General features: G+C 43.5%; 1 protein-coding gene across 2 annotated transcripts in view; it reads left to right on the top strand.

Annotated features, from left to right (window-relative positions):
• The window catches only part of arhgap5 (Rho GTPase activating protein 5), a 41925-nt gene that overhangs the window by 4005 nt on the left and 10144 nt on the right, over positions 1 to 27776 (top strand). For both annotated transcript variants that reach the window (XM_020105256.2, XM_020105257.2), the window contains exons 2-3: positions 1920 to 5870; positions 7620 to 7773. In XM_020105256.2, the coding sequence (XP_019960815.1) occupies positions 2136 to 5870; positions 7620 to 7773 (3889 nt within the window). In that variant the 5' untranslated portion in view covers positions 1920 to 2135. The remainder of the gene's footprint in view (positions 1 to 1919; positions 5871 to 7619; positions 7774 to 27776) is intronic.

The raw sequence follows: 27776 nt of genomic DNA, 5'->3' as shown, positions 1-27776 counted from the left end.
TCAACAGGAAATTAATTGATTCCAGGTTTTGTAATTGATGGTGTAAGTCAGTCGCCAAGGAAAGATTCCACATGTTTCCTGGTTGTAGTGTCACAGAAATGAGGATTTGCTGGTTTATCATATAATGTTCATGGTTGTTTTAAGTGTTGGATGAAGGATTTACACAATGTGAACACATCACTTGTACTTTGCTAATTCGTCTTTAGTTTTACCTTAACATTCGGGCCGTGTCTAATCGTATGAGGACGTGTAGTGCTGCTTGTGTTTGAACTTCAGATGTTATTCCCCCTGCCTGCTAAACTCAGGCGTGTCACATGTAACAGCACAGGAGCTATTACAGGGGCTCGTGGTTACGTTTATAAACCTGAAGGACCTGCTGGTCTGTTTGTTCCCTGACGTCATTTCATTTCCGAGGTGTGTCTGAGGGGCAAGGTGCTCCTAATTAAAGGTGTTACATTTTATAGGACATGGTCTGTATGTGACTGAACAGATGTGTGTTGTGTGTTCGTTGTCCTGTGAATACGTACATTGGTTTTATAATGACTTTTACGCATCAGATGATTGAATTCAGTGAGTAAAATCCATGTATCCTCCTGGTTTTGGACTGAATCTGTCTCCTGAGTGCTGTAGATACACTGAACTAAAAAAAACTCAGGTGACATCATCACCTTGGCCTCTATAAACAATCAGGGGAAACCTCATTGCTTCGACTCAGTAGACTGGATTCCTGCTGAGGTGCAGTTTCTCAGGCTCAGCGTGCCGTTGTGCTGCAGCTCCAGCTCAGGCAGGCGTAGTGGCTGATTGCCATCGTTCTGTAAAACACAACAATGACTGCAATCCTCTCTGCTTTTATCAGTTATCAGCCTCTAGTTAGGTCATGGTAAGATTCAGGCTCATTTGACTGTGACAGTCTCAGTAATACCGACTGAAAGGTCGCACGGTCAATCAAATGCAGGCTTTTGCCGCATTTTAAATGTTTACAATCCGCTATCGCTGAAAATTGGTGTTGTCGGGACTTAACCTGGCTGTTAATGTTAATTAGACGAGGTGCAAACTCAAAGTAATTTCTCTCCACAAATGATCAAGAGCATTAATCAGGATTAATCATCATGACCAGAATGTCGGGCAAAATATAATTTGAGAACAACAGGCAAACTAATCAGGATTATACGTTTAGCCCTGATCACATAGCCCGAGGTTGTGCTGATTATGATAACAAATCTGTGAACTGATTTATTTTCACTGTTTCATTCTCACAGCGAAGCAAATCATTTCTAGGTCAGTGGCTGTCAAAGGGCTGGAGTTGCATGCCATTTTTATCCTGCCTCGGCACAAATTGGTTGAAAGCACTTCTTTTTCTCCGCGAGGGGAAAAGTGACATTGCCGAGCATTGTCCCTGATTGAATTACTCTCTCTTTCTCTTATATAAGTTTCAACATCGCACTTAAGTTTTTTGCTGCTCAAAAGGCACTTTTGAAATTTTTTTTTTTTTTTAATCAAACTTTTACATGTTTTTTTAATAAACGAGGGAGGTTTCTTAAAAAAACTATTGTAGTGGTTTAGGATCCGTGAATTTTAATACCACTACATGTAAAGGTGATCAAAAACATTAACTAAGCGTTTAAATTTACATAAAGATTATTTTGTCTTGCACAAGTGTGATAATGTGTTCTTTTGTCAAACTTTCTGATATCTCTATCCAATGCCAGATTAACATGTCGGATTTGTTGTTTTGAATCCCTTCATTGTGCATGCATGTGTACGCACACGTGTCCCTGGTGGATATGCAGAGAAACAAAAACCTAATTATATTACATGTGATAAGGAGACTGAGGTTCTCTGAGGACAAATCAATGCAAGTATGTATTTGTTGGTTTTTGCCTTTATCTCTTCCTAATTGTGAATTCCATGTCTTGCAGGCAGGTGATAAAAGGAGAAGCCGACTGCTCTGTCCCAGCTTAAAGAAGACCGAGGATAGAAACTGAGAGAGACACACACAGAGTTGGAGAAGAATTCACAGCCAATAAGGGAAAATCAGAATGACAGTGTGTCTGTGCCACTGACGAGCAGAACTGGAATGATATCCTGACCCTTTTCCTGGAAGTGACCAAGTTAGCGATGAGCGGGGGGACATAATGGCCAAGAACAAGGATGCGCGCCCCCCGATATTCGCCGTCAGTGTGGTTGGCCTCTCGGGGACAGAGAAAGATAAGGGAAATTGTGGCGTAGGCAAGTCTTGCCTGTGCAATCGGTATGTGCGTCCTGATGCCGACAACTACTACTCGGAGCACACCTCAGTGCTGAGCACAATAGACTTTGGTGGACGTGTGGTTAACAATGACCACTTCCTCTTCTGGGGGGATGTGTCCCATCGAGGGGACGACGGGTTGGACTGTAAAATCCAAGTCATTGAGCAAACAGAGTTCATTGATGACCAGACATTTCTTCCGCATCGGAGCACAAACCTGCAGCCGTACACCAAACGGGCCGCAGCAACCAAGCTTCAGTCAGCAGAGAAGCTTATGTACATCTGCACGGACCAGCTGGGCTTGGAGCAGGACTTTGACCAGAAGCAGATGCCGGATGGGAAGCTGAACATTGACGCCTTTATGCTCTGCATCGATGTCAGCAAGGGTTGCAATAGGAAGTTTGATGACCAGATAAAGTTTGTGAACAGTCTCTACTCTCAAATTGTTAAGTCAAAGAAGCCTATTGTTGTTGCCGCCACAAAATGTGATGAGTGTGTGGACCAGCACCTGAGGGACCTGCAGAACTTTGTTGCCAGCAAGAAAAACCTGATGCTAATTGAGACATCAGCACGCTCAAACGTCAACGTGGAGCTCTGCTTCAATACCCTCATCCAGCAGCTGGATAAAACAAGGGGGAAACCAAAAACTGTGCCATATCTGGAAGCCTATAAAATCCAACGGCAGCTTGTTGCCTCAGTCACAGATCGATTTGACAAATTGATGGTGCACACGGTGAGAGATTACCATACCACGTGGAAAACGGTGATCAATAATATGAAGGGGCAATCCGACTATGATGATTTCATCACTTTGGAGGGCTCAAGGAAAGCGCGCAACATATTCACAAAGCACATTGCACAACTTAAACAGGAGCACATTAAGAGAAGGAGGGAAGAGTACCTGACAACACTACCGAAAACCCTTAATAACCTCCTCAATAACCTGGAGGAGGTAGAGCACCTCACATGGCCGGAGGCACAGAGTGTGATCCGGAACCGGCCTGATTTCCAGTACTGGTTTGTGATTCTGGAACATACACCATGGGATGAGACGGACCACATCGACATCAGTGACCGCAGGATACCCTTTGACCTTCTCGATACACCAGATGGTGAGAGAATTTACCGAAGCCACGTCCAACACCTGCTGTCAGAGAAGAGAAGGGTGGAGATGAAAGATAGGTTCAAGAAGACACTCGACAGGGTTCATTTTATCAGTCCAGGCCAGCCTTGGGAGGAAGTCATGTGCTTTGTCATGGAGGACGAAGCATACAAGTACATCACAGAATCAGATAGGAGGGATGTTTACTGCAGACACCAGCAGGAAATTGTTGAAAGGGCCAAAGAGGATTTTCAGGAAATGCTTTTTGAGCATGCTGAGCTATTCTATGACTTGGATCTGAATGCCACCCCCAGCTGCGACAAGATGAGTGAAATTCACAGTGTCCTGAATGAGGAGCCCAGATACAGAGCGCTGCAGAAGCTTGCCCCAGATAGAGAGTCACTCCTTCTCAAACACATTGGGTTTGTTTACCATCCTACTAAGGAGACGTGTCTGAGCGGGCAGAATTGTGTTGATCTGAAAGTGGAGCAGGTTTTGGCAAACAGGCTGGTACAGCTCGACCATGGACGCTCTAATCTCTACTATAACAGTGCCAACATCGATAAGATCAACCTCTGCCTCCTGGGAAGGGAGGGTCTCTCACAGGAACTGGCCAATGAGATCCGAGCTCAGTCCACAGATGATGAGTATACACTTGATGGTAAAATTTACGAATTGAAGCTTCTTCCTGTGGATGTCAACTCAACTCTGCTCTTCAGCCATACATGGGTCACCACTTTCAAGCCACATGGTTGCTTTTGTGTCTTCAACTCCATAGAGTCTCTCAACTGTATTGGAGATTGCATAGGCAGGATCAGAGCAGAGATAGCTCAGAGTAGGAGAGATAGATTTGCTCAGCCGCTCCCGTTCATTCTCATCCTGGCAAATCAGAGGGACAGTGTTTGCAAAAACATACCTATCCTGAGGCACCAGGGCCAACAGCTGGCAAACAAGCTGCAGTGCACCTTTGTCGACATCCCCTCTGGGGCCTTTCCACGCAAATTCACTGAGTTCCAAGTCAAGCAGGGTCTCCGAGCAGTGCTGGAGGGGCTAAAGCATAACTTTGATGTCTTGGCTCCACTGCCCTCAATCAAAGACATGTCAGAGACGGACCTTAGGATAGTGATGTGCGCCATGTGCTGGGATCCTTTCAGCGTTGACCTCATCCTCTCGCCTTTCCTCGACTCGCATTGCTGTAGTGCAGGGCAGCCAGGCCAGAGCAACACGCTGATACTGGACAAGATCATTGGTGACAGCAGGAGGAGGATCCAGGTCACTGTCCTCTCCTATCATTCTGCTATTGGTGTCCGCAAAGATGAACTGGTGCACGGCTACATTTTGGTCTATTCTGCCAAGCGCAAAGCTTCTATGGCGACGCTGCGGGCGTTCTTGGCTGAAGTCCAGGATGTGATTCCTGTTCAGATGGTGGCGATCACAGACAGCCAGGCAGACTTCTTTGAGAATGATGCCATCAAGGAGTTGATGACAGAGGGGGAGCACATTGCCACAGAGATTACCGCTAAGTTTACAGCACTCTACTCGCTGTCACAGTATCATCGACAGACTGAGGTTTTCACTCCCTTCTTCAATGAAGTTCTGGAGAAGAAGCTGGGCATCGAGAGTTCCTTCCTGTTTGACAGCTCGTCACGTGAGTGCACCACTGGTGCCAGTGAAGATGTCTTCCCCACCTCACCCCATAGCCATTCCCCAGCCTACACCACCTATTACCCAGAATCTGATGATGATAACGAAGCCCCACCACCTTATAGTCCAATAGGCGATGATGTTCAGCTTCTCCCCACACCCAGTGAACGGACCAAGTACCGGATCGACCTCGAGGGCAACGAGTATCCAGTCCATAGCACGCCTGTGGGAGACCATGACCGCAACCACAAAGTGCCTCCACCTGTCCGGCCCAAACCAGTGCTCCCCAAGCCTAATGTGAAAAAGCTTGACCCCAACTTGCTTAAAACCATTGAGGCCGGCATGCGAAGTAACCGTAGGATGACTCGTGGCCCAATGACACACTCGGAGGATGTTGAGTCATCAGACAACTATGCAGACCCTGTGGACACCTTGTTAAGGTCCAGGGGGTTCCAAAACGACGACATATATGCCGTGCCTGATGACACACACAGCCGCCTGGTCAAAATAAGAAACTCCTTTGGTGGGTTACATGGCCTCCATGGAGGGGGGGAGGAAGAGAATGGATTCGACCGAAAATCTCAGGCTCGGCGACGGCCGTCGAAATACAAACATCGTTCTAAAATCCTGTTTAGTAAGACAAAGGCCTACCAAAGAAGATTCCAGTCTGACAGTGACGGAGAGGAGTCTGGCCCTGCCACGCAGAAAAAGAAAAAGGGAAGAGCCCATCGGGGCAGCGAAGAAGACCCACTGCTCTCACCTGCTGACCCCTGGAAGGGCGGGATAGACAACCCTGCTATCACCTCCGACCCCGAGCAGGACGACAAGAAGATGAAGAAGAAGAAGACGCCCAAAACACCAAAGGAACCAAAGAAGGTGAGTCTTACTAGTCCTGAATCATGAGCTTTGGAGAGTTTTCAAGAGGATTGTCGAAAGGTCTTTGTAAAGCAGCATTACATAGAAAGAAGAAGCAAGACAGCAAAGATATTATCATCTCCAAGACACTGAGCCAAAGCTTTTTTTTGAGCGAGCTACAGTGCATTGAAAATTAGATTGAGCGTGATATGAGCAGATTTATGTTTTCAAAAGCCGCAGGACTTGTGGCGAGAACAAATTCATCTGAAAATTGATTGGTTGAACTCTCTGCTGAAATAGTTTAGGCCCAGTACAGGCCCTGTTTATTAAATTCTTAATTAATGATGCACAGTTAAGGAGTGCAAGACAGGAGTGCCCTTGTTTAATCTTGGATCAGAAGCTGCATCTGTGATAAGATGCCTTCTTATCCTCTGTAAAGGCTTGTCTGAGTTTGTTTTAGCCGCCATCGTCTACATGTAGACTCCAAGACTCCAACACTGTGCACATAAACAGTTGGCAAGTAAACGTCTATTCTGTAAACAAACACGTGTACAGATAAAGAAACATGTTTGCCATGTTTGAAATACATTTCAGGCACATCCACATTAGATTGTAATCTGAATTATAATACCTAAAGAGTGGATTCTCTATATTTTCCTTTCTTGCCATTTTCAAACAGCATTGCTTACCCAAACCCGTATGAAATTATAACGCTGCATCTAAAGCAGCAACACCTGCTTTTGATGAAAAATGATTTTAGCCACTTGGAAAAAAAATAGCAGGTGGTCGGCAGCAACACTTTGTAGCAGTTGGAGTGTTGAGGAAAATAGTCAAAGCATGGCGATTAGTCAGTTTCCTGCAGCCTGAGCACGAACACAATTGGACTTTGACAAACGGAGACGTGCATGCGAGCGAGCACGCTGGCACGCATCAGATAATAGTGTGCAAATCAGTAGAGAAACAGCCTCTGGTGCTACATGAATGCAGGGCATTGTTGGGACATTCAAACTGTCTTTGATAATCAGAGAGGAGAGCGAAAGGAGAACCAGAAGGTACAAAATGGAAGGTGTTTAGTCGCTGTCCCGGCCAATTAGACGAGCCCGAACCGCTGTAGGCATAACAACACTTTGAAGAGCAGAGGAGTGTGGGAAATCAAAGCCGCTTCATCACCTCGTTACTCGTCCCAGCTTCATTCTTGAACAACGGTTTTGTCTGTTGTTGTCGTCTTTGCTTGTCGTCTTCCTCCACATGAACCACCCTTTGCTTTTTTTCCTCTCTTCCATCATCCCACTAACTTTCTTTCTGATCTATTCCCTGATTGTCCTCCTCCTCCTCTTCTTCTCCTCCGATATGATCTGCCTCCTCATCAACCTCTCTCCTCCTCCACCTCTGCTCTCCCTTGTGTCTTTTTCTCAATTCCCTCTTCTTTCATTCCTTCCCCTTTTTTTTTTACTTTTTCTCTGCCTTTCTTTCTCTTCTCCCCTCCATCATGTCATTTGGCTTCTTTCCTCTTTTCCCTTTGCTCAATCTTTTATTTAAATTTGCTATTTCCTCTTGTCTTTATGTTTACCCCCTTTATTTCCTTTTCCCCTCTCCTTCCTGTCTGTTGCATTTCCATCCCCCCTTTCCGCTAATATCCATCCCCCATCATCCTATTTTCTCTTCTGTCTGCCTTCTGTCTTTTTTTTAACCCTGCTGTCATTATCATTCTCCTCACCCTTTTTTTTCGAACCATCTCATCGCTATTTTTATTCTCTCGTCACCTTGCAGCCGAAATCCTCCAAGCCCCCCAAGCCTCTATACCCCCCAACCCGCAGAACCTGGGAGAGCAACTATTTTGGCGTTCCGCTGCAGAGCCTGGTGACCCTGGAGCGACCCATCCCACTCTTTATCGAGAAGTGTGTCGACTACATCGAACGCACAGGTGAGTCGTGCGCTTTCATGCATTTCTTCCTTTGTCTTCTGTGGTTTGTTTTCCTTTTTTGTTCCTTTCTTTCCTCTGCCTCGGTGTTCAGGTGCAGCCCCGCTCTCTCTGGTGTTTTGTAACTCTCTCAAGGTACAGCCGGTTTGTTTTGACATGCAAACGCTTTGTGGTTGTTCGCTGTCGATACGCCTCTCATGTCGTTCCAAATGAGTTATTGAGCGAAGAGAGGAAAGGATGGATGGATGGAGGGGGTGTGTGGTGAAAGAAGTGCATGAATCTAGATTTGAAGGAGATTTACTTCTCGGGTCTGATGTCACCCACCAAACATGCATCTTCGGGCCTGCCTGCCAGACTGCCAGTCAGAACCAGTCGATTTCAAATTGATGAGTTCTACTGGCATTGGCATTTGATGTGTTGCCAAAGCGCTGCTGAAATGACGACAAAAAAAGATTGGAAAGATGAGCAACATCAAAAAAGTAATTAAGGAATGAAAGTGGAGAGATTCACACAAGTATGTGCAATCCATCAATTGAAAAGAAAGGAGAGAAAGAAAATTAGTTGGTTCATAGATAGTGGAAGAAAAAGTTGCAGATGTAAAAAAAATGTCGACTGGACGGAATCTGCTGAGAGCTACTTCATCAAAATTAATAAAAATAATGTACCTACTTTCTGTGTGGAGCTACTTCCTTCAAAGTGCTGGGGTTTGTTTATGTGCATGACTCTGCAACACACGGCGGTAAATATTCATAGACTGCTATTTATAGCTAATGATTTATGGTTAGCAATTTTTAGCTGTAGGTTCTCAATGCAAGAATGCAACTGTAGCCTGCCGTGTGTATATTACGTAACGATTGTGTCTACGTGTAGCATCACATAAACAGGCAGATTCAGGATACGTTTATTTTCACTCTCTGTTTTTGAAGAAGTGATCAGTGATGTCATTAATCTCTTCTATTATCAGGAATTATTTCCTCTACACCAAACAACTAAGTGCCCATAAGCAAGGCACCATTAACTCCCTTTGACTTCAGTGGTTGTATCAGGGGAGCAGACCTGCTCAGAGAACTTGTTCTGGATGAAAAAAGGTGTATAATAAGATGTGTGGCCTGTTTGGACCCGTGTAGTAGAGGCACAGGCCTCCAGTGCATGCTGGGTATGTGTTTGGCTTCCTGCCCAGCTGTTGTGATGACGGCCTCTCCCAAAGTTTTGAGAGATTCCTGTGTAAAGTCATGGATTAGTGTGATAGATATTTATACACTGTCTCATGCACACTTGTTCCAAAGTGTCTCTGAACCTTTTTAAAGTTGTTTATTTTCTTTCTGTTGGAGTTTCAAACCTCCTGTACCGTTATTAATGCTTGGCTCTACACCTTTAGCCACATAAGATCTCCTTATTTTACTTATAAAATCCCCAAACTACTCAGCCAAAGTGTTACTTCGTTCCTTCTAACCACTGAAATAAATATTTTAAACGAATTCAATATTTCACGAGTTTGTTGCATAATGTAGTTACACATGGTCCAATGCTCTTTTTTCCATGTTTAATACTTTTGAATGAGCTCTAAGAAGCAAAAGTGTCTCCTGCTGAATGACCTCAAAGCAACTTCTCTGAGTCAGGTTCTTAAAACCATCTGAAGTTCAGCTCTCGTGACTGTGGACGTGAGACTCCTTAACGTTATAAGATCTTGTTTTGAGGGCAGATTTGTAATTGTACCGACTGTGGCTAACTGAACGGAAGAACCCGGCAGCTGTAGACATTAAAATCACTGAAAAGGTATCGACTCACTCTTCTCCTCCATCTGAACCCATACGTGCAGTGAACATATAGTATGTACTTCATATATTCATGCATTTCCTGTCTTCTCACAGTTCACTCTGAGTGCGTGTGCCTGGTTCTGTTCTGAAGAGCTAGTATTTGTGCATGAGCTCGTTTGGGGGCTGTTAATTCCTGTCCTGAAAATCCCTTCCGAATATGTTTTGATATTCAGCTGAATCTACATGAGCCTGTTGGTGACTGCCAACCAAATTTAGGATTAATCCCAGCACTGTGCTTGTGTGTGTGCGTGCGCCTGACAGCAGTGTATGAGAGATTTCATGGCCAGTGCTGTGAAACCCTCTAAGTCCAGACGGCCTGTTGGGTGGATTTTAACAGCTTTTTCCCTCCCTTCTTTTCTGGAATATCATTTCCCACCAGACGCAGCGAGAACATCCTTGTGCCCGTGTTTTTTAAAGCCTGGTGTTGTATAAGGTGTTCGTATCCAGGCGGCTGAAGAGTTTTCACAACTTGATGAGACCCTTCAGGTTGTTTCCTTGTGAACACATAAGCCTCTCTGCTGTTGTCTGCGTTTAATCCGTGCGTTACAACATATTTTGTTTTATGGCTGGAAGGGTGGGGTTGTCCTGTGAATGTGGAGAGTTGTAAGTAATTGTGGGTGTTGTCATGGCTCAAACCTCCTGACATCCATCCTGCTAATGTCTCTTAAATTAAGAGACTGAACCAGATCCAGAGCTGCTGCTGTGGCTGACCTTTGACCTCTGAGCAGAGGAGGAGGAAACAGACGCTCCCAGTGGGAACCATTAAAACGTCACCGTTGCATTGTGTTATTGTTGTTTATCAACACTTGTCACTTTAACGGGGGTGAAAGTCAAAATGTTTCTGCTTATTGATCTGGTGTTTTAATGGTGCACACATCAGTTCTAATTATTTAAGAGAAAAACAACTTTTGGACATTTTATAGACTAATTAATGAATTGCACAAATACGGCCAATATGATACATTATTTACTTTATCAATAAACCAGCAGGTACAGACAGAGACTTTAATCAACTATACACTATAAGAATGAACCATAGTTGCAGCAAAGGAACGTCACCGCTCCCGGCTTTGGTTGTAGCGAGGAGGGCCAGACTGCTGGTTGGGTGAGTTTAACCACATGTAATAAGCCGCCAGCCGAGAGGAACAGCGGCGGAGGGGTGACGATAGCTGTTTGTGGTGTCTGTGGTTTCAGACCAGAAAGTGTGAGAGAGGAAAAAAATGTGATTTTGTGAGTGTGTGTGAGATGGAGCGCGGCTGTAAATGTGAGAGAAAATCGTGGAACTGTGATTCTCCGCGTGACCTTTCATTCGCTGGGTTTGCGTAAGTGATGAGACTCGTGTGATTTGTCCAACAACTCCTTCCAGTCTGGTCGCTTCAATGCAGATCTCAGATTTTTCTGTGGTTTTATGTTGAAAACCGTACATGACATTTTCCAGGAGCCTTGTTTTTAATTAAGTTTGAAACTGGGTAGAGTCAAAAGAAGAGTTAAAGAAATTGAGATAAAATGACTTTGTTAAATATGGACAATGTTTGTTCTGTGCTCGTGGCCTCCCTGTTTCCTGGTAGGAGAAATCTGCTTGTCATTTTTAGAGCATTCCAGTCACCACATTCTAATAATAACACAATTAAGAGACTCCCCAAGGGCTTTCGAAGGTTTATGGATTTAAGGAAAACGAACCGGAGCCTTCAAGGTTTCTGAAAAAGAATGGGTGGCCTTGAAAACATTGTTGTAAATTAAAACTCAGCACCTGAATTTGCCAACACACCTCAGCTCTGTGCCTGAGCTTCAGAGCTGAAAAATCGCTGTCGGTGTTTTCTCTTAAACCCCCGAACATGATTCCTAATTAATCTTAGACATTAATAATATTCTCTGTTGTCTTGTCCCAGAGAGTGACAGTTCTGAGTCTTCATTAAAGAAAGACCTATAAAACACTCACCTTGAATTTTGAGGCCAAGGTGATGCTAACTTTATAAGCACGACCTTGTGGAGGTTGGAGTGGTAATGTAAGTCACATCTTGCGGCATCTCTGGAATGCAGATTATTCATCGAGCCACGTTTAACACGTCTTTTTTGAAGGGAAACGTTGGACCGAATGTTTTGGTTCTTCTGCAGTTGATGCACAAACCTTTGGGATCTTTTTATCTGTCGACTTTATAGTCACACAGATTCATGGCATGCAAGTTCATCTTCAGACAATTTAGCATTTTAAATATTGTCAGATGACAGCAGCTGATCCAGATCTTGTTGGGAGGAATGGGCTGAAATCTTGTTTTTCTACATTTTGTTTATGAATGTGTGGTTTAAAATAACATTTTAAGTCTGTTTTAAACGTGGGACGATCCTGACTGAATTAAGGTGCGGTGTGTTATGATGGATCTGGATGGGCTTTGTTAAGTCTGATCCTTTCCTGATGTTAAAAAGTGTTTCGTGCCTCAAAATAAACGACTGGTTCACTGGGAAACAACTGGAAACGCTGGTTATTCCAACTGTAAATGATTGAGCTATAATTCGTTTGCTAAAAGTTTTCTTTTACAAAATTCATAGAACCAAAAATCTAGATCTCGTGGGGAAGTGTTCAATTTTATTTTGACGAATCTGTCTTATCTTTTCATTTCTCTCTTCTGATAGTGATGCATTCAGGGTCAGACCGCTATCGATGATCGGTTTGTCCCTGATCAAAATAGAGTTATCAGAAATGGACTCATCAGCTTGATGTCAGTCTCACATGCAAACATTCATGCAGATATAATTGTTTGTATTTTTGCAGGGAAACAGTGAATAAACACTCAGTTGAAGTTATGGCATTAGAAGGAGTTTGTTTGTCTCTGAAAGACTGAACCTGCCTCTGGCTTGGACTGTTTGTCTGTGTGGCCTTTACAGCACATTGATAGGTCCTGACCTTACATTTCCCTTCAAAATGCAGCAGTCAGGGGATCAGGCTTTTAGACGATCAGGGTTTTACAAGGTCGAGCGCAGATTTCTGTATCGCATTTTCAACATTAAGCTCTTAGAGTTATCCATAACGACGCACAGAGAGCTCAGAGGCACAAAAAACATCCAGTCGCAAGAAGGTGAAGGGTCAGCGCTGCAGAGACCTGATAATTCTCCTGAGAGAGGAGTGATGTGGAAAAGGAGTGAAAGCCAAGAAAAGCCGAAGAAGGAAGAAAAGGGATTTTTTTTTTTTTTTAAGAAATGGGAATGAATAGTCGGTGGAGAGAATGTGACACGAGGTACTTCTTTAAAGTTTTTTTCCGCCCACGGACTCTGCAACCTTTCGCTGCAAGAAAAGCAAACTCACAAATATTCCGACAGCACCGATGGCTTGTGGTTAATAACAGCTTTAGTGGGGGGGGGCACGCTTGGTTCCCTCCGGCAGAGTCTCAGGTGGCGGAGCAGCTCAGTGGTTTCAAGAGATGTACCTGTTCACAGAAATCACACTTTCCTCGAGGACGACACACGGGCTTCCTGCTTGCTCTTGCAGTATTTTTATTTTACTGCTGTCTTGAAGCGCTGCGAAACATAAAACAGTTAACGTCATCAGCGTTTCCGGAGCTTCTAAATGCTCAGTTCAGAGGATAATGAAGGAGAGATGAAAGCAGTAACACTGATTTCCATAATTTTGGCATTAAAATGGTAAAATATGAAGATATAGTGAAAATCCACCATTTTAACCTCAGACTTGACTGGTCCTCATAGAACCATCTTATGAATATACAGCAGAGGAGTGAATACTTAACTTTAAATGATGCTGTTTACTGAAGTCCCGATGTTTTTAAAGGGCTGCTCTGTACAACTTGTTTCTAAATAAACAGTAGAGCAAACAATAGAAATGATGATTGTCTCTGATGGTAAAATGAATTAAACAGGTGAAAGGAGGCATGAGAGCAGCGTATAGTGATGCACCGGCTCACTTGTTTCCTTCTTCCTAAATCCCTTTTATTCATCCAAAACTGATGACATCCTGGTATTTTAAACTGGATAAACACACGCCCCTCAGGCTCCAGTCTGCACCAGTTCCAGCTGCATATATTTGAATCTACCGTCAGTGAACTCCTGCTTAAATACCACATTGTTTTACCTCCCAGTGAATTAAATATCAGTCAGATTTGACTATTAGTCTCTGTTGAGCCGTTAGAAGTCCCTGAAACATAATTTTTGGCAACCTTTTGGCCTGAAGCCAATCAAGTAAAAGGCACAATGGGGTATTTTTTCGTCAGGCTTGCTTACATAAAAGCCCTCAAAGCATCGGTTTGGCCTCAGAGAATAAAAGCTTTTGATGAACTGGGTCCCCGAGAAGGAGCAAAGCATTCTACATGACTAGCAGGCGGCGGCGACTGCGTGAGCAAGGCGGCACAGCTCTCTGCCGCCGAACTCGATTAGAGAAGTTTTATTAAATGTTTCCTGCTCCCCAGAGACATGAAATGGTATTTGGCACGAAGGCTGGAGGAAGAGGGGGTGGGGTGCGTTGGAGAAATGATTAAATGGCTTTTTGATGTTGATGCATTCGGATGTCCCATTGGTTGTTATCTTCCTCAGCACTTAGGATAATGTGAGGAGAGGAGGAGAGCCGAGTTTTTTCCTCCTTTCATCAGCTTTTTGACAAATCAAACCCGTCTTAAACAAAGTGAGCTTTTGAAAGAAGTTACATTCTTTAAAGCCTTTTAAAATATTTTTGATGGTATTTTGTCTGTTTATAAATTTTCAGTTTTTAATTATTCCCCAAGTTACGGGTTGTGTAACTGTTTCCAAATAAAAGCCTGTGAGAAGAAGCTGAATTTAAGTCATCTTAATAAGAGATACCATGTTTTCCCCTCTGACGAGTCCAATACCTCGACTTTGCTAATTGGCTCATACTGAGTACAAACCCAGTACCAGTTCCCGCTCCGGCATTTTCAGCAGCATCGGAGAAATTCCCAAGGCTGGTATAGGAACACCTCTAATTCTAATGTAACAAGGGAAGGGTTATTTTATTCAATTTACTTTACTGTCATTCAATATCAAAGAAAATGTTCAAATAAAGAAACCATCTCATCGGGATGGATATAAAATAAAGGGGTCAAATCAACAAGATTTAACATATTTGTGACTAAGCCTCCCAATATTTTCTTTTCTTTTAATTAAGAAAATGTAAATGTTCTGATACATATACATGAAATAATAATATTGCTAAAACTCAACAGAACAGATGAACAGATGCTCAGCTGGTGTGGTTCTGGACAAAGCAGGAAAACCCTGATTTAAAATTTTTTTTAAACCACTGAGTTTTTCCTGCAGAATTATTCAGCAGCCATGTCAACCACGCTTCATACAAAGCTGATTATTGGCTATTTGCTGCCTGCTTTGAAGTCGGATCCCGACTCCCGATTTTACAGTGGAGTGTGTTTTCGCTCGATTTCACTCGAGTGAAAATAGATTCTACAAAAAAAAAAAATTCATAGATTTTTTTTTTTTGGGGTATGCACTTGAAAAATGGAGCCATTCATTGTGGCTCAGAGGCTGGACGGAGCAAGTCCAGGGCGATTTGAGTGGCTACAAAAGCCGACAGGGGATGAGAAATAAATTGAATACACTGTGTTCTGTACTCTTTCCTGTCAATCACCCTCTCCGCTGCTCTTTGTTACCCATCTGCCTCCAGCTCTCTGCTCCAATAGGAATAGAGAAATCAGCCAAAGTGTGAGTTCAAGTTGAAAATTGATTGGTGCCTGGCTACACTGGCCGTTTCCCTCAGAGTGTTTGTGTTTGTGTTGCGATCATGTGTGAGCTGTTTTCCTGCTGGCGGCTGCGCTGACGTCATGTTCAATGGAAACACACGGACGGAGCTTCCTGTTCATTGGTCGGAGAAGCCAGCGCTCCCAGTGAATGATTTTTGTTGTTGGACAGTTCGGTTTTAAGTTAACAAGACAAACGAGCGGAGCGAACGTTAGCGGCAAGTGGAGCCGCTGCCCCTCAGAGACGTCCTGATCGAGAGAGACTTTGCAGCAGAAAATTAAATGTTGTGCATTTGAAAATCATAACAACAGACGCACTGATCGTCAGTCAGAGACATTCATTTGACCTGCAGGCGTGTTGAACTAGAGCAACAAGCTGAAAACCACTCAGCTGTGACTGTGATTTCTGTTTTTCAGATCAAACTTCAGTATTTGTGCCACTTATATTCTGATGAACGCTGCACATTTACACACAAAACCACTATCAGGTGTGTCCAGTGATCTGTGCTTACTTTTAAATTGACAGTGATGTTAATCCTGTGTGAATCACTCATGTGTGTCGTTTGTTAAGAAAAGCCAAACTGTTTATTTAAGCTACGAGTTGCTTCCGTTAACTAATTTTCTTTTCTTTTTATCTTTCACACACACATGTTTTCTGTTCATTCGAGTTTTTCTTCACCGAACTGGGAAGTGAAGCCGCTGAGAGCAAAATCTCGACCTTTTGCAATTACATGCGGGTCACCGGTGAATTTCATTTTCTCACTTGAATGCCTTCAGTGAAACTCTGGGCTTTGTGGCATTTCAGCGCTGGCAGGTGTTTCTACGCAGCTCAGTGATGAACTGATCGACTTCCTCCTGAATCTTTTTTTTTTCCATACCTGCCTCTGTAACCTCTGACCTACTTAGAGGAGTGATCTATATTTCTCAACACGTCCAAGTGTATGAGTCACTAGAGCTGTTTTCATACATTACCTGCAGGAAAAATCTGAAATATTGGCTGCAGAGTTTACCCAGAGTTTCCTTTTACGCATGCACATTCCAGACAGAGACATTTTGCATAAACTGTGGAGCGTCTCACTCGCACATTTGCGCTCACACATGCACCTCCTCTGGAGAAAATACAGAGGAGGTGCAGGGTACAGAACACGTCTGAAAGCAGCTCAGCCTCTGTGGCGTGTGGTCGGTTGAGTTTTAACCACATGTAATAAACCACCAGCTGAGAGGCAGAGGTGACGGGAGCTCTGTGTGTTGCCTGTGGTTTCTAAGCTGTGTGTGTGTGTGTGTTTCAGAGAGAGAGAGTGTGTGTGACAGGATGTATTTGTGGTAAGTGTGGTCGCACTGAGGTGAGAATGATTCTCGCTTGTTGCCGGCAGTTACAGAAGCTGCGAACGCTTCAGACGCATGAACATCACACACACACGTGCAGCAGTGCAGGGCTGCAACTAATGATTATTTTCATTATCGCTCAATCTGAGGATGAATTTCTCTTTTAATAGGACGTTGTAACGGTGATGAATGCTTGTGATGTCTCCAGCACCAGGACGATGTCATAAAAGGTCTCATTTGGTCCAACCAGCCAGAGACTGAATGTTTGTCCACACACAACCATGTGTTGGTTTTACTGTGAGATTGTTTTGCCTGTGGAACAGATGATGCTGACTGAGAAAATGGGTTTAGATTGTGTCATGGACATGAATCGAAAGTGTCTATAGTTGTGTTGCAGTACATTGTAGTGTGTGTGTATTTGTGTGTCTGTCTCTAACATGTTTACCAAAATGTTCCTTTCATTACCGCTGTCTCGCTCTTTCTCTTTGTCTCTGTGTCTCTCCCTCCTCTCTCTCACTCACTTAAACTCCCTGTGGACTTCCTGGTCATCAACCCTGAGACACCAAGAGATCAGAAAATGTGTGTGTGGTGCCTGTGGCTGAATATCCGAGCAACCACTCCTCCATTAGACACCCCCCTCTCTCTCCCCGTATCTCTCTCCCTCTCTTCTTTCCTGGTAAATGGGTGAAGCTGGAACTCGCCCTCTGTTTTGCTCTTGGGTTTGTTTGTTCTCTCTGTGTGCTGATCCTCTCCTGAGAAGAGAGAGAGTAAAGTGGCCACAGTGCTGCGTTTGGAATTAAATTCATTTAATGCGATGCCTGTTTTTGGCTTCAGCCGTGTTTTGACCTTCTCGCTCTAGCTGCCGCAGACCTCCACTGAAGACGGAGGGGCTGCATGAGAGCGCAAATGAGCAAGTCGCTTTCAGTTTCTGACCTTTTTTGCCAGCCCCCCTTGTAAAATGTGAGTGAGTCCATGTGAGAACACAACAGGGAAATTTCTTTTCTATTTCTGTCCCAAATGAATATTGTCACTGGGCGGAGTGTGCACGATAAAGCTGTCCTCTTGTTATGGAGACATTTGGGTAACAAAGGCATCATGAGTCTCCTCAGATGCGGTTCTGAATTCCACGGGTTGACTCTCCGTCTTCTGTTGTTATCATTGACCTGTGTTAATGTTCAATTTGTCAAACTGGGTTTTGACCATAAAGTTATTTAATCAATTGATGAGTCAATTTACAGAAAAGGTTTTGATAGTTCAGTTATTTTTCTCACAGCTGACAAAATGTTGGCTCTGATTTTTGTTCTTTACTGAGCCACAGGGATGGACGATGAAGAAAATAACATTTAGATGCTTCTCTCTTGCTTATGAATGACATGAACATACATCTTCATTATAAAACCTTAAGATCTCTGGTGTGTTCAGCCTTCTGATTCATTTGATGTTTTGTGGGGCACAGTCTCTTTCCTTCTCTCTTTATATTGCTTCAAGTGAGAGGGCCAAGTATTAGATTAAGGCGATTGGTTATGCCCCCCCAGAGTGTGTGTGTGTGTGTGTGTGAGAGAGTATTAGGGCCCTGTCCAATCGCAACTAACCTGAAGGCGAGGGACAGACGAGGCCAGTTTGGGCCGGGGGCTACAATGCTCTTCGGATGGATTGTGTGTGTGTGTGTGTGAGATGAATTAGCATGCTGCAAACTCTGGGAGTGTGTCTTGGGGCAGGTTCTGCAAAGAGCAAGAGGAAAAAGGGTGAGAGAGAGGCTAGTGCTAAGCCACCTGGCTCCAAGGCAGTCATCTGGTCTAATGGGACTTGTGTGTGTGTGTGTATGTGTGTGTCCTGTGGCTGTATTTGAGCAGTCCAGTCTTCCATGAGTTTGCCTTGTAAAGCCCTTATGTTGCCCTTCTCCCTGCCCCTTTTTTTCCCCTTTATCTCCCGTTTTCTGACCAGACGCCTCCAGCCAACACGTGTGTTTGCGTGTTGAAACCAACCAGCAGGCGAGCAGCAAGCTGAATATCAAGCAAGCGACAGAGAAAAGTCACCGCAGTTTGATTTCCCTTTTGACATTCAGCAGAAATTAATACAGAAAAAAAGAAAAGTCTTAAACACCACAATTTCTTCCTTTTCTCGCTGAGAGCGAGGCGGTGGTGAAACCGGCCTGGATCACAGGTGCTGTCAGCCTCGTCTCAGCCGATCAGGGGTGAAATGTCACCTTGTTTTCAGCAGCGACTGCAGTTCTCATCGATCAGTGTCATTGCGAATGCTCTGAGCGATCGTTTCCCCCAAGCTTCGAGCTAAATGGGATCAGGCCTGGGTGAGATTATGTCTTGTTCTTCTTCTGACTGGAGTTTCTGCACACTCCCTGATTGTTCCGTGAGGAGACATACACTTTTTTTTTTTTTTATCTCCGATCCTTGATCAAGAGAAAATGAATCGGCAACTATATTGACAAATTGGTTGTTTCATTTATTATTTAAATGGAAAAACATAAAAACAAATGAGCAAGAAAAGTGAAATAGTCCTTAAAGAGCTGAAGGGAAGCTGAAAATGTCGAGTCCTGTTGAGACGGACACGTCCGTCTGTCGTCCTTCTGACCACTGACCTCACCGAGCACCTTGCTGCAGGCTTCACACACACATGCACACACACATGCACACACACATGCACACACACATGCACACATATGTGCGCAGTAGTTGTGTGTCTTTCTGACGATGCTGTGTCTTTGATGAAAGTCTCTAGAGGACGTTTTGTCGGCCATGTTAGAACATGAGGTACTAAACCTCCCCTCCTTATCGACTTCTGTCCTTTATTTCTTTCTTTGTCCTCATCCTCTCTTTCTCATCCACCCCCATCCTTGTCCCACCTCTCCCCCCTGTTTGCTTCCTCCATCCTTGTCTCCACTTCCTCTCCTCCTTCTCTATCCTCTTTTTTCCCGTTTCCCATTTTCTGTTCCTTCTCCTTCCTTCCTTCGTCCTCATCTTCCATCCTCCCCTCCACTGTCTCCCTCAGTCTTACCTCATCTCTCCTTCACATTACCTCTATCCGTCTCTTCACCTCCTCTCTTCATGATGGCATCCTCTTTTTCATTCTTTGCTCCCACCCATCCTCCTGCCTCTCATTTTTCCTTTCCTCCTCCTCTCTTTTTTCATCCTCATTTTCCATCTTCCTCTCCTCTCTCCCACAGTCTTACCTCATCTCTCTCCCTCCTCCACCCTTCTTGACTCTTCCTCTCTTAATCCTTCTATCCCTCTGTTTTTCCATCCAGTCTTTTCCTTTCCTCTCCCTCCCCCCAGCCTCCTCTCATCTTTCTCCTCCTTTTGTACCCCCTTCCGTCTCGCTGCTCCTTTCATCCTGCCGTCCTCTCCATCTCATCATTATCTCCTCTCTCCATCCTCCTCTCCCCTGTGTTGTCACTTAGCCCGACCAAACACAAAGTCTGTGTGTGTCATAAGCACTTGTGCATTTATGTTTGCTGAAATGAAAACTTTCATTTTACAGAATAAACCACGCAGCAAAGATGTGTGTTTACATTTTACATGCAGATTAAATGTGAGTATATAAATATGGTTGTATTTGAGTTTTCTTATCAAATTTAAACGTCGACTTAAAAATTTTTGACATAAGAGTTTAAATCTAAGGATTCATTGTCGGCTGTGGCTGATGCATAGATATCGACTATAATATTCGATATATAATATATTGGTGACAATTATTTTACTCGCCGATATAAATATCGACATTGGACAACAAAAATCTATATTGGTTGGACTTCAGAAAAATGTTTTGTATATACAAAACAAAAAATATCATAACCAACTTTTCAGAATACTCTTCACCAGTGTTTCATCCGAACCACATCAGTGGATAAATTACACACTCTTTAGATGTGTTGCATGTGGTTGTTGCTGTAGTTTGTGTTGTGGCTGCGCAGACAAAGAAAAAATGCTCCACTGACAGAAACTTGGCATTAGCTGTCGTCACGATCCATCACATTAAGCAGCAGGACGGAGAAATGATTAGAGGAAACTCTGGAGTTAAAAAGGGCAACACAGAAAGTGTGTGTCTGTGTGTGTGTGTGTGTGTGTGTGTGTGTGTGTGTGTGTGTGTGTAAATAGAGCAGTCGCTAGGTAGCTGCAGCTTGATGACTCTATTTATAATACTGGCCCATCTGTCTCTGTTACATTAGTAATTAGTGTATGTGTGGAGTGTGTGTGCAAACTGGACTTAGGGGAGGTCAGCTGTGTGTGTGTTCAAGTGGTTAATTTATTCAACACAATGTTGGAGATACACAGTTTAAAATGCGAAACAAAAACAATAGCTGTCGTTTCTGTGGCTCGAGATCTACCTTCCATTTATACAGACTTCATTTCATTTGAGTTTTATTTATCTTATATATCTGAGTGTCATCAGTATTACCCAGTCAGGATTAATGCCCAGTAATAAAATGAATATTTACCATAAAGCCTAAATGGATGGTGATGACCTTTAAAAGTTATCACCCTTATAAAACACTTGCCCCTGAATCAAGCGGTTTTAGCAAACATTTCCCCCTTGGAACATCTCGGAGGGAGAGACGAGGCGAATGAAGAAGCTCAGAGGGAGGTGAAGAAGGAGGAGGAGGAGGAGGTGATTATGTTTATGTTGAGGTTTAGCCTCTCCTACTTTCTCTTTTCTTCTCTCCTCTCTCTGTAGCAGAAGGAAAAGCATGTAAGAAACATTCTCTCATTAACATCTGTTCATCAGTCTTTTCATTTCTGCTGATGTAGTAGAGAAAAGTTAAAGGACCTTATCTGAAAAGAATCTGACATCTTTGGGGGACTGAAATTTGATGAGGTAGTGTTGTTAAAGCTTTTAAAGATGATTGATCATTTTTTATTTGTGTTACTACTTGAAAAGGTTTTCATCCTCTAATGTTCAGAAAACACTTTCCTGATTCTGTCCTCTGCTGCAGCTCCTCGTTTCAAGGAAAGAGACACTGAAAACCCATCACGTGTCTCTTTTAACATGTTTTAGTTCCTACAGTTCCCACAATGCAACTAGACAGCTTCACTTTCACAACACCCTCCCTGGCTGATGAAGCCTCTTTGTAAAGCAGGTCCTCTGTTATCGTGTTCTCGTCTCCGAGCCCCTGACTGACAATCACTTTCGACAAAGCTCCTCCAGAGACACAGCAGACATTATACGGCTGTTTTCACAGGCGCAGCGATCCTCCCTGTGACTCGTAAACTGAACTTGATGTTCACATCGAGGGGAATTTCCCCCTCAGTTCCCCGCCCCCATCCTCCCATCCTCGTCTCCCTGGGCGGTCTCGTTGTCTCTGTGTATGAGCGAGCTGATTTTTCACTCTGGCTAATATCAGGACAAAAATTTAAAACCAGTAACATGAGATGGCATCTGCTGGAACATGGCCGACTGTGCGCCTGCAGCCTCCCTGTTAAGTTTTTTTGTTTCACCTTTTTCCAAGCGTGACGACACGGCTCCAGAGAAACTCCTGCTGTCAGCGTCTGTCGGCGGTGAAGAGAACCAGACACACGCTTCTCATTTAGAACAGACTCACAGAGGAGCCGGACGTGTGATGGACGTGTGATTTTAGCCAGTGGAGATCTCAGTATTAACACACGGTAACTCTGCTGTTAGACATCTCCGTCTGAGTGCAGGCTGCAGCTGTGGGCTGGTCGTCTGCTGGGACTGTGTGTATGGATCTCATTACACAAGGTGCCCAGATATTAAATCATACTCACACACACACACACACACACACACACACTCTTTACTCGTGGCCTTTGTATTGATTTATATTGACTCATGGTTGTGTGGAGGGCCGGTCATTAAATTAACACACCAACAGCGAAACTGATGACTCCACCAGACCCTCGTGTGTGTGTGTGGTACGAAGAAAGACAAAGAAAGTGCACACCGTTAGTTCCATACACATAAAGCTGTGGTCTTTCTCTCTCTCACACACAGACACACACAGACACACACAGGCACACACAGGCACACGCTCTGTATCGGTGGCAGAACGGCTTCCAGACCAGAAAGCTCAGCTTGTTTCTCAGCTTAGGGATTGTGGGGGAAAAAAAGCTTAATTTGGTTTCCTCAGGCAGGAGAGGGAGGAAGCGCTTTCACCTGCACATTCATCTTCCTTATACGGAGGCGTTTGTGCGTTTGCACATGTCTGCATGTCGCATAACATCTATAATGAGCGAGCGAGGACCCGACTGTCCTGGATATGAGAAACTGGAACACACGGGCTGGGATATGCTGATGTGAAACCAAAGGAGCAGATCGTTTTCAGTGTCTGGTTAAAGCAACATGGATCAGATTGTGTGTTCTTTTGTTTCCGTGGGTTCAGGATTATTAGAATAACACAACGCTAATAAAGACAGAACAAAGGTATAGCCATATGTACAGGTAGACTAAAAATCTTATTTAAATCCTAAACCTGACTAGAACTCTTTGATTCAGAATTCATCTGTGTTTGTTTGTCAGTTAGAGAAAGAGCCCACTACATTTTGGTGCAGATCCAGATGATAGAGTTGAGAATTCTTGGCTCTAGATGAAAAAAAGTCTTGTTTGCGGACTGATATCTACGAGTGTGTGACATTTGGTGCAGCTTGACGAGCCCTGGCGGTGGTGTGAGCTCCGCTGAGTGAAGTTTAAAATGACACAACTTCTTAAGTCACTGCCACTATACTAAGAAAATGCTCTGCAAACATCTGGTCAGTGTAATTTTTTAATACTTCTTGGAAGATAATACTAATGACATGTACATCACACACACACAATAATAACTGGTACTTGGAGTAGACGATCATTGGTTTTGGGATTATTGTAGGATTTGATGATGATGAGAAGAATATAGATTCTCACCAGACGTATCCTTTTACATCCAGAGCTGTGTGTACATGAAATATAGTATATAAGTAAAGACTTACCGTTTTTTAAATGTTTATCAGGAAATATCTGATCAAAAAATAAAAAGGTGCGCATGTCTTTACTTGTTGCTGTGACCTGATTCACAGCCTCAAAGCACACGACAGGAAGTAAAGCACAAAACATTACGGAAACTACAAACACAGCGGCAGGTTGAAGCGGTGAGTGAAACACTGACTCCTAGATGTCGGCGGAGAAGTTTCTTGTTTTGTGAAGTCAGTCCATATGCTCTGAAAATAACTGTTCACACGTAGACTGTGTTTACGTGCTCAGCTTCTTTATCTTTAATCAGATTATCTCGGTGCTGTCGAGCCCGTCCTGTCAACACCTTAAAGTCATTATCTAAATTGGAGTAACGTGTTTCATGTCGAACATTTCTTCCCAATTTGTCTACGGGGGTCAACACGTCACCCAGACGAGTCAGAGCTGAACTGCTCGGGTCAAGGGTCAACAGCTCAGACACAAACACACTCTTCACAGTGTTTGCGTCTCTTCCTCGGGGCGGTGACTGGTTCTCACAACAATCGGCCTCTTTGTGTGTTGAACAGTAGAAGACTCATATTAACTATTATTATTTTAGACACAAGTCACGTCTTTTTAACTGAATCACATTTCATGCTTGATTAGTTCAATAACTGTCAGAAAGTTGTAAATCTGGCTGAAGACTGATTCCTGACTGTGTGGGGGCTTCTGTTGTCTGCATAAGGATGGGTTCCAGTTCTAAAGCATCGTGGCGAGGGCGTGTCTGCAGGACTGTTCCCGTGGTGATGCTTCAGGTCGGGGTTAATACGTTATGTCAGCGAGCGTCTCATGTGTCCCTGACGGGCAGAGTAAGAGTTAAAAATAGCTGATGATTGACTTTCACTTATTGAACTGGCCTCCCGTCCTCTTTCACAGCAGATGGTTGTCACGGCGATAATGTAACCGCAGCGCTTGGCCTATGAGCGGCAGACAGGTAGAGGGAGAGACGGCGAAGCAGCGTGGAGATGAGATGGAGATAAAGATGGAGAGTGATGTGAGGTATCAGGGATACAGAAACTTTGTGTGTGTGTCAGGATATTAGATCATATCACAGCAGGATGAGTCTTATCAGATCCTAACATGCAAACATGAGCTCCACTGTTCACTTCCTTCCCCTCAGATCTGCTCTGTGTGTGTGTGTGTGTGTGTGTTAACTTCCTGTTGAGAATCAAATATCCTCACGACGACAGAGTACAGGATGGTGACATTTGGTAGGAGGGCGTTGGAGAGGTCGTTTCAAGTTCAGAGGTGAACAGGTGAACTAGATATGAACTGTTGGTATTAAACTGTATTAACGGGGACCAGTTCATTAGACTGGAGCGTTTGTGCGGCTCACACAGAGCAGCTCTGTTTCTCATGAGTAAAAAATAAAACCAGAAACATTCGAGTGTTGAGGCCGTAGCTGTGGTGGAGGAGCTATTTATTTATTTGCCGTTATGAGTGTGTGAAAAATAGAAATCATGTTTGGAATGACGTGTGACCTGTATCAGAGCCGACGGCTGCATTCAGTGACAGGTTCATTCTACCTGGTGAGATATGTTCTATTGATAGATTGAAGCTGACAATTAAACAAACTGAGGTCCAGAACTAATGCTTCTGGGATTTAAGATGAACTTGACACATTCTGCTCATGTTCAGGTTGATTTGAATTAGTGTTCTAAATGTTTACAGGCTCTAATGTTCAGAAAACTTTCCTCTCATTGTCTGTGATACATTGATTGATCTTGTCTAGTCTCTAAAACAGTGATTGGAGAATTAATCTGGGATCAAAACTGTTTCGTGTAGATCAGCTTGTAATTGATCGTCTCACTGCTCCAGAGCCAAAGATTGATTGAGTCTTGCTTTGTATAATTTGAAGACGATGTAAAGACTAAAGCTGTGTATAAACCGTTCATCACTGATCGGACATTTGTATTTGACATGATAATATGATAATGATATAGATGTCATCGTTATTAACTCAACAGATACCGCACTTGTATAACCTCAGTTAATACTGAAGGAAAAACAGTCCAGCTCTGATCTGCATCTGAGACATTTTCAGCTCATTTCACTTCAGGAATCAGCCGCTCGTCGTGTTCGTGGGTTTGTGGTTGACGTCTCAATGTTCAGTTTCCTGTTAAACATGATGTGTCATTGCCAAGTTAAGTGCGAAGAAGCAGAATCTGGAACGAGCGGAGTCTGAAGACATGTTAGACCGCTGTGACCCAGAGGCTTCCAACGAGTCCGGACATTTGAACGAGGCGTTTCTTCACGATGTGATTCATCTGATGCCAGCGTCGTCAGGCTGAAGGTCAAAGCTTTGGGTCGTGTAGTGTGAACATAGAAGTCCCCACAAATATAGAAATCTGAACACGCAACTGAACACGTGTGAAGCTTTCCATTCACTCTGCATAAGGCACATATCACACACACACACACACACACACACACACACTGGGTTGAGTGGGTCGCTGCTTCCCCTTAGATTTCTGGATTTTTGCTAATTTAAGAGTTAAGCGTAATGTTTTGACGAACGCTGGAGTCAACAAGCAAACACACTCGCACACACATGTTCAAAAACACAGGCACAGATAGACACACAGATACCAGCGGACACACACACACTTTCTCGCCCACACTCGCTCACACTTGACAAGATTTACTTGAATCCATTAAAGCAGAATTTACATAATACTGTCTCTGCTTAACTGCCTCTGTGCACACACACACACACACACACACACACACACACACACACACACGGATTCTGACCCCAATTAACTGGTTTACAGTCTGAAATGTGTCTCTAATCCTAGCCTATGACACACACACACACACACACACACACACACACACACACACACACACATACACACACATATATACACACACACACACACACACACATACACACACATATATACACACACACACACACACACACACACACATATATACACACACACACACACACTGCTGCAGTGTGAATGACCTTGTCCAGCCTGTTTGGATAGTTGTGTGTGTGGTGTGTGTGATGTGTGTGATGTGTGTGTGTGTGTGTGTGTGTTCAGTGTTCATCCCTGCAGCCAGAACATCATAGCTTTAATTAAGACTCTGTCTCCACATATAAACTGGTCTGAGATCAGCTGTCAGGTTCCAGCTGCCTGTGAGTCTGAACAGATGCTGCTCTCAGATCTGCTGAACGCAAAACCAAATCACAGAATTGTTGATTTCCGGTTCATCTGTTGTTGTCAACTGTTGATGACACGTTAGACTTTTTCCTGTGTACGTATATTGTTGTGTTCGCCGACCTCTCTGATTTTTCTAGTAGCACCAGCATCAAGAAACTGAATATTTATGGTTGAATTATTAATAAATCCGAGCACACAATCTGGAGAAACTGTAACGCTGCTGCAGCAAACCTGAATGTACCTTATTTTATCTGGGACCTACCCAAAATACTTGAATTGAAATTTATTTTGCATATTTAATTTTGAAACCATGATGCACCCGAGTGTTTAAAGCAAAAATAATGATTAACTGCCTAGAAGGGTTTTATCGTACAGGCGGTGTAGGCCGACGCGTGAAAGCTTATTACGCCTCCGTGTCGTAGAATTCAACATCTACTAGATTTATTAGCAAGGTTCAGATTCTGGACAATAAATAAAAAGACAAGGGTGATTAAACACACGTGTATACACACACATGAATGTAAAAAAAACATTACATATTCTTTAGTGGCGGCTAATTGTAACCCACCTTTCATATACATACGTATTCATATTTTAAAAGAATAGAAACAATATGAGACTTAAAATGGTAAAATAATACTTTACTTTTGCTTTAATACTAAGATTATGAAAGGATGGATAAATAAATGGTTTATGTATTTATCATTTACTCCAGAAGCTGGATTGCCTCCCCCTCCCTCCCTCCCCCACTCCAGCCATCTACTCCGTCTTTTATTCCTTCTTTTTTCTGTCCTTTTATTTACCACTGGTGTATAATTATCAGCGCATTATTTATGTGGAAGCTGTGTAAACATTTGATCTCTGCCTTTCAGTGATTGCCTTGTAGATGTGTCGGTGCCTGGCAACGCTGGCTTTCTTTTTGTTCCTCTGCTTTAAGTCAAATAACTATTCAAAGTGTGGGTTTTCTCTGATCCAGTGGCACTAAACATAAACCGATAATCCCACATCTCCACTCTTTTAATGCG

Source organism: Paralichthys olivaceus, chromosome 12 (genome assembly GCF_024713975.1).
Source record: "Paralichthys olivaceus isolate ysfri-2021 chromosome 12, ASM2471397v2, whole genome shotgun sequence".
NCBI lineage: Eukaryota > Metazoa > Chordata > Actinopteri > Pleuronectiformes > Paralichthyidae > Paralichthys > Paralichthys olivaceus.
Note: the sequence above shows the minus strand (reverse complement) of the source record. Positions and strands in the feature narration are given on the sequence as shown.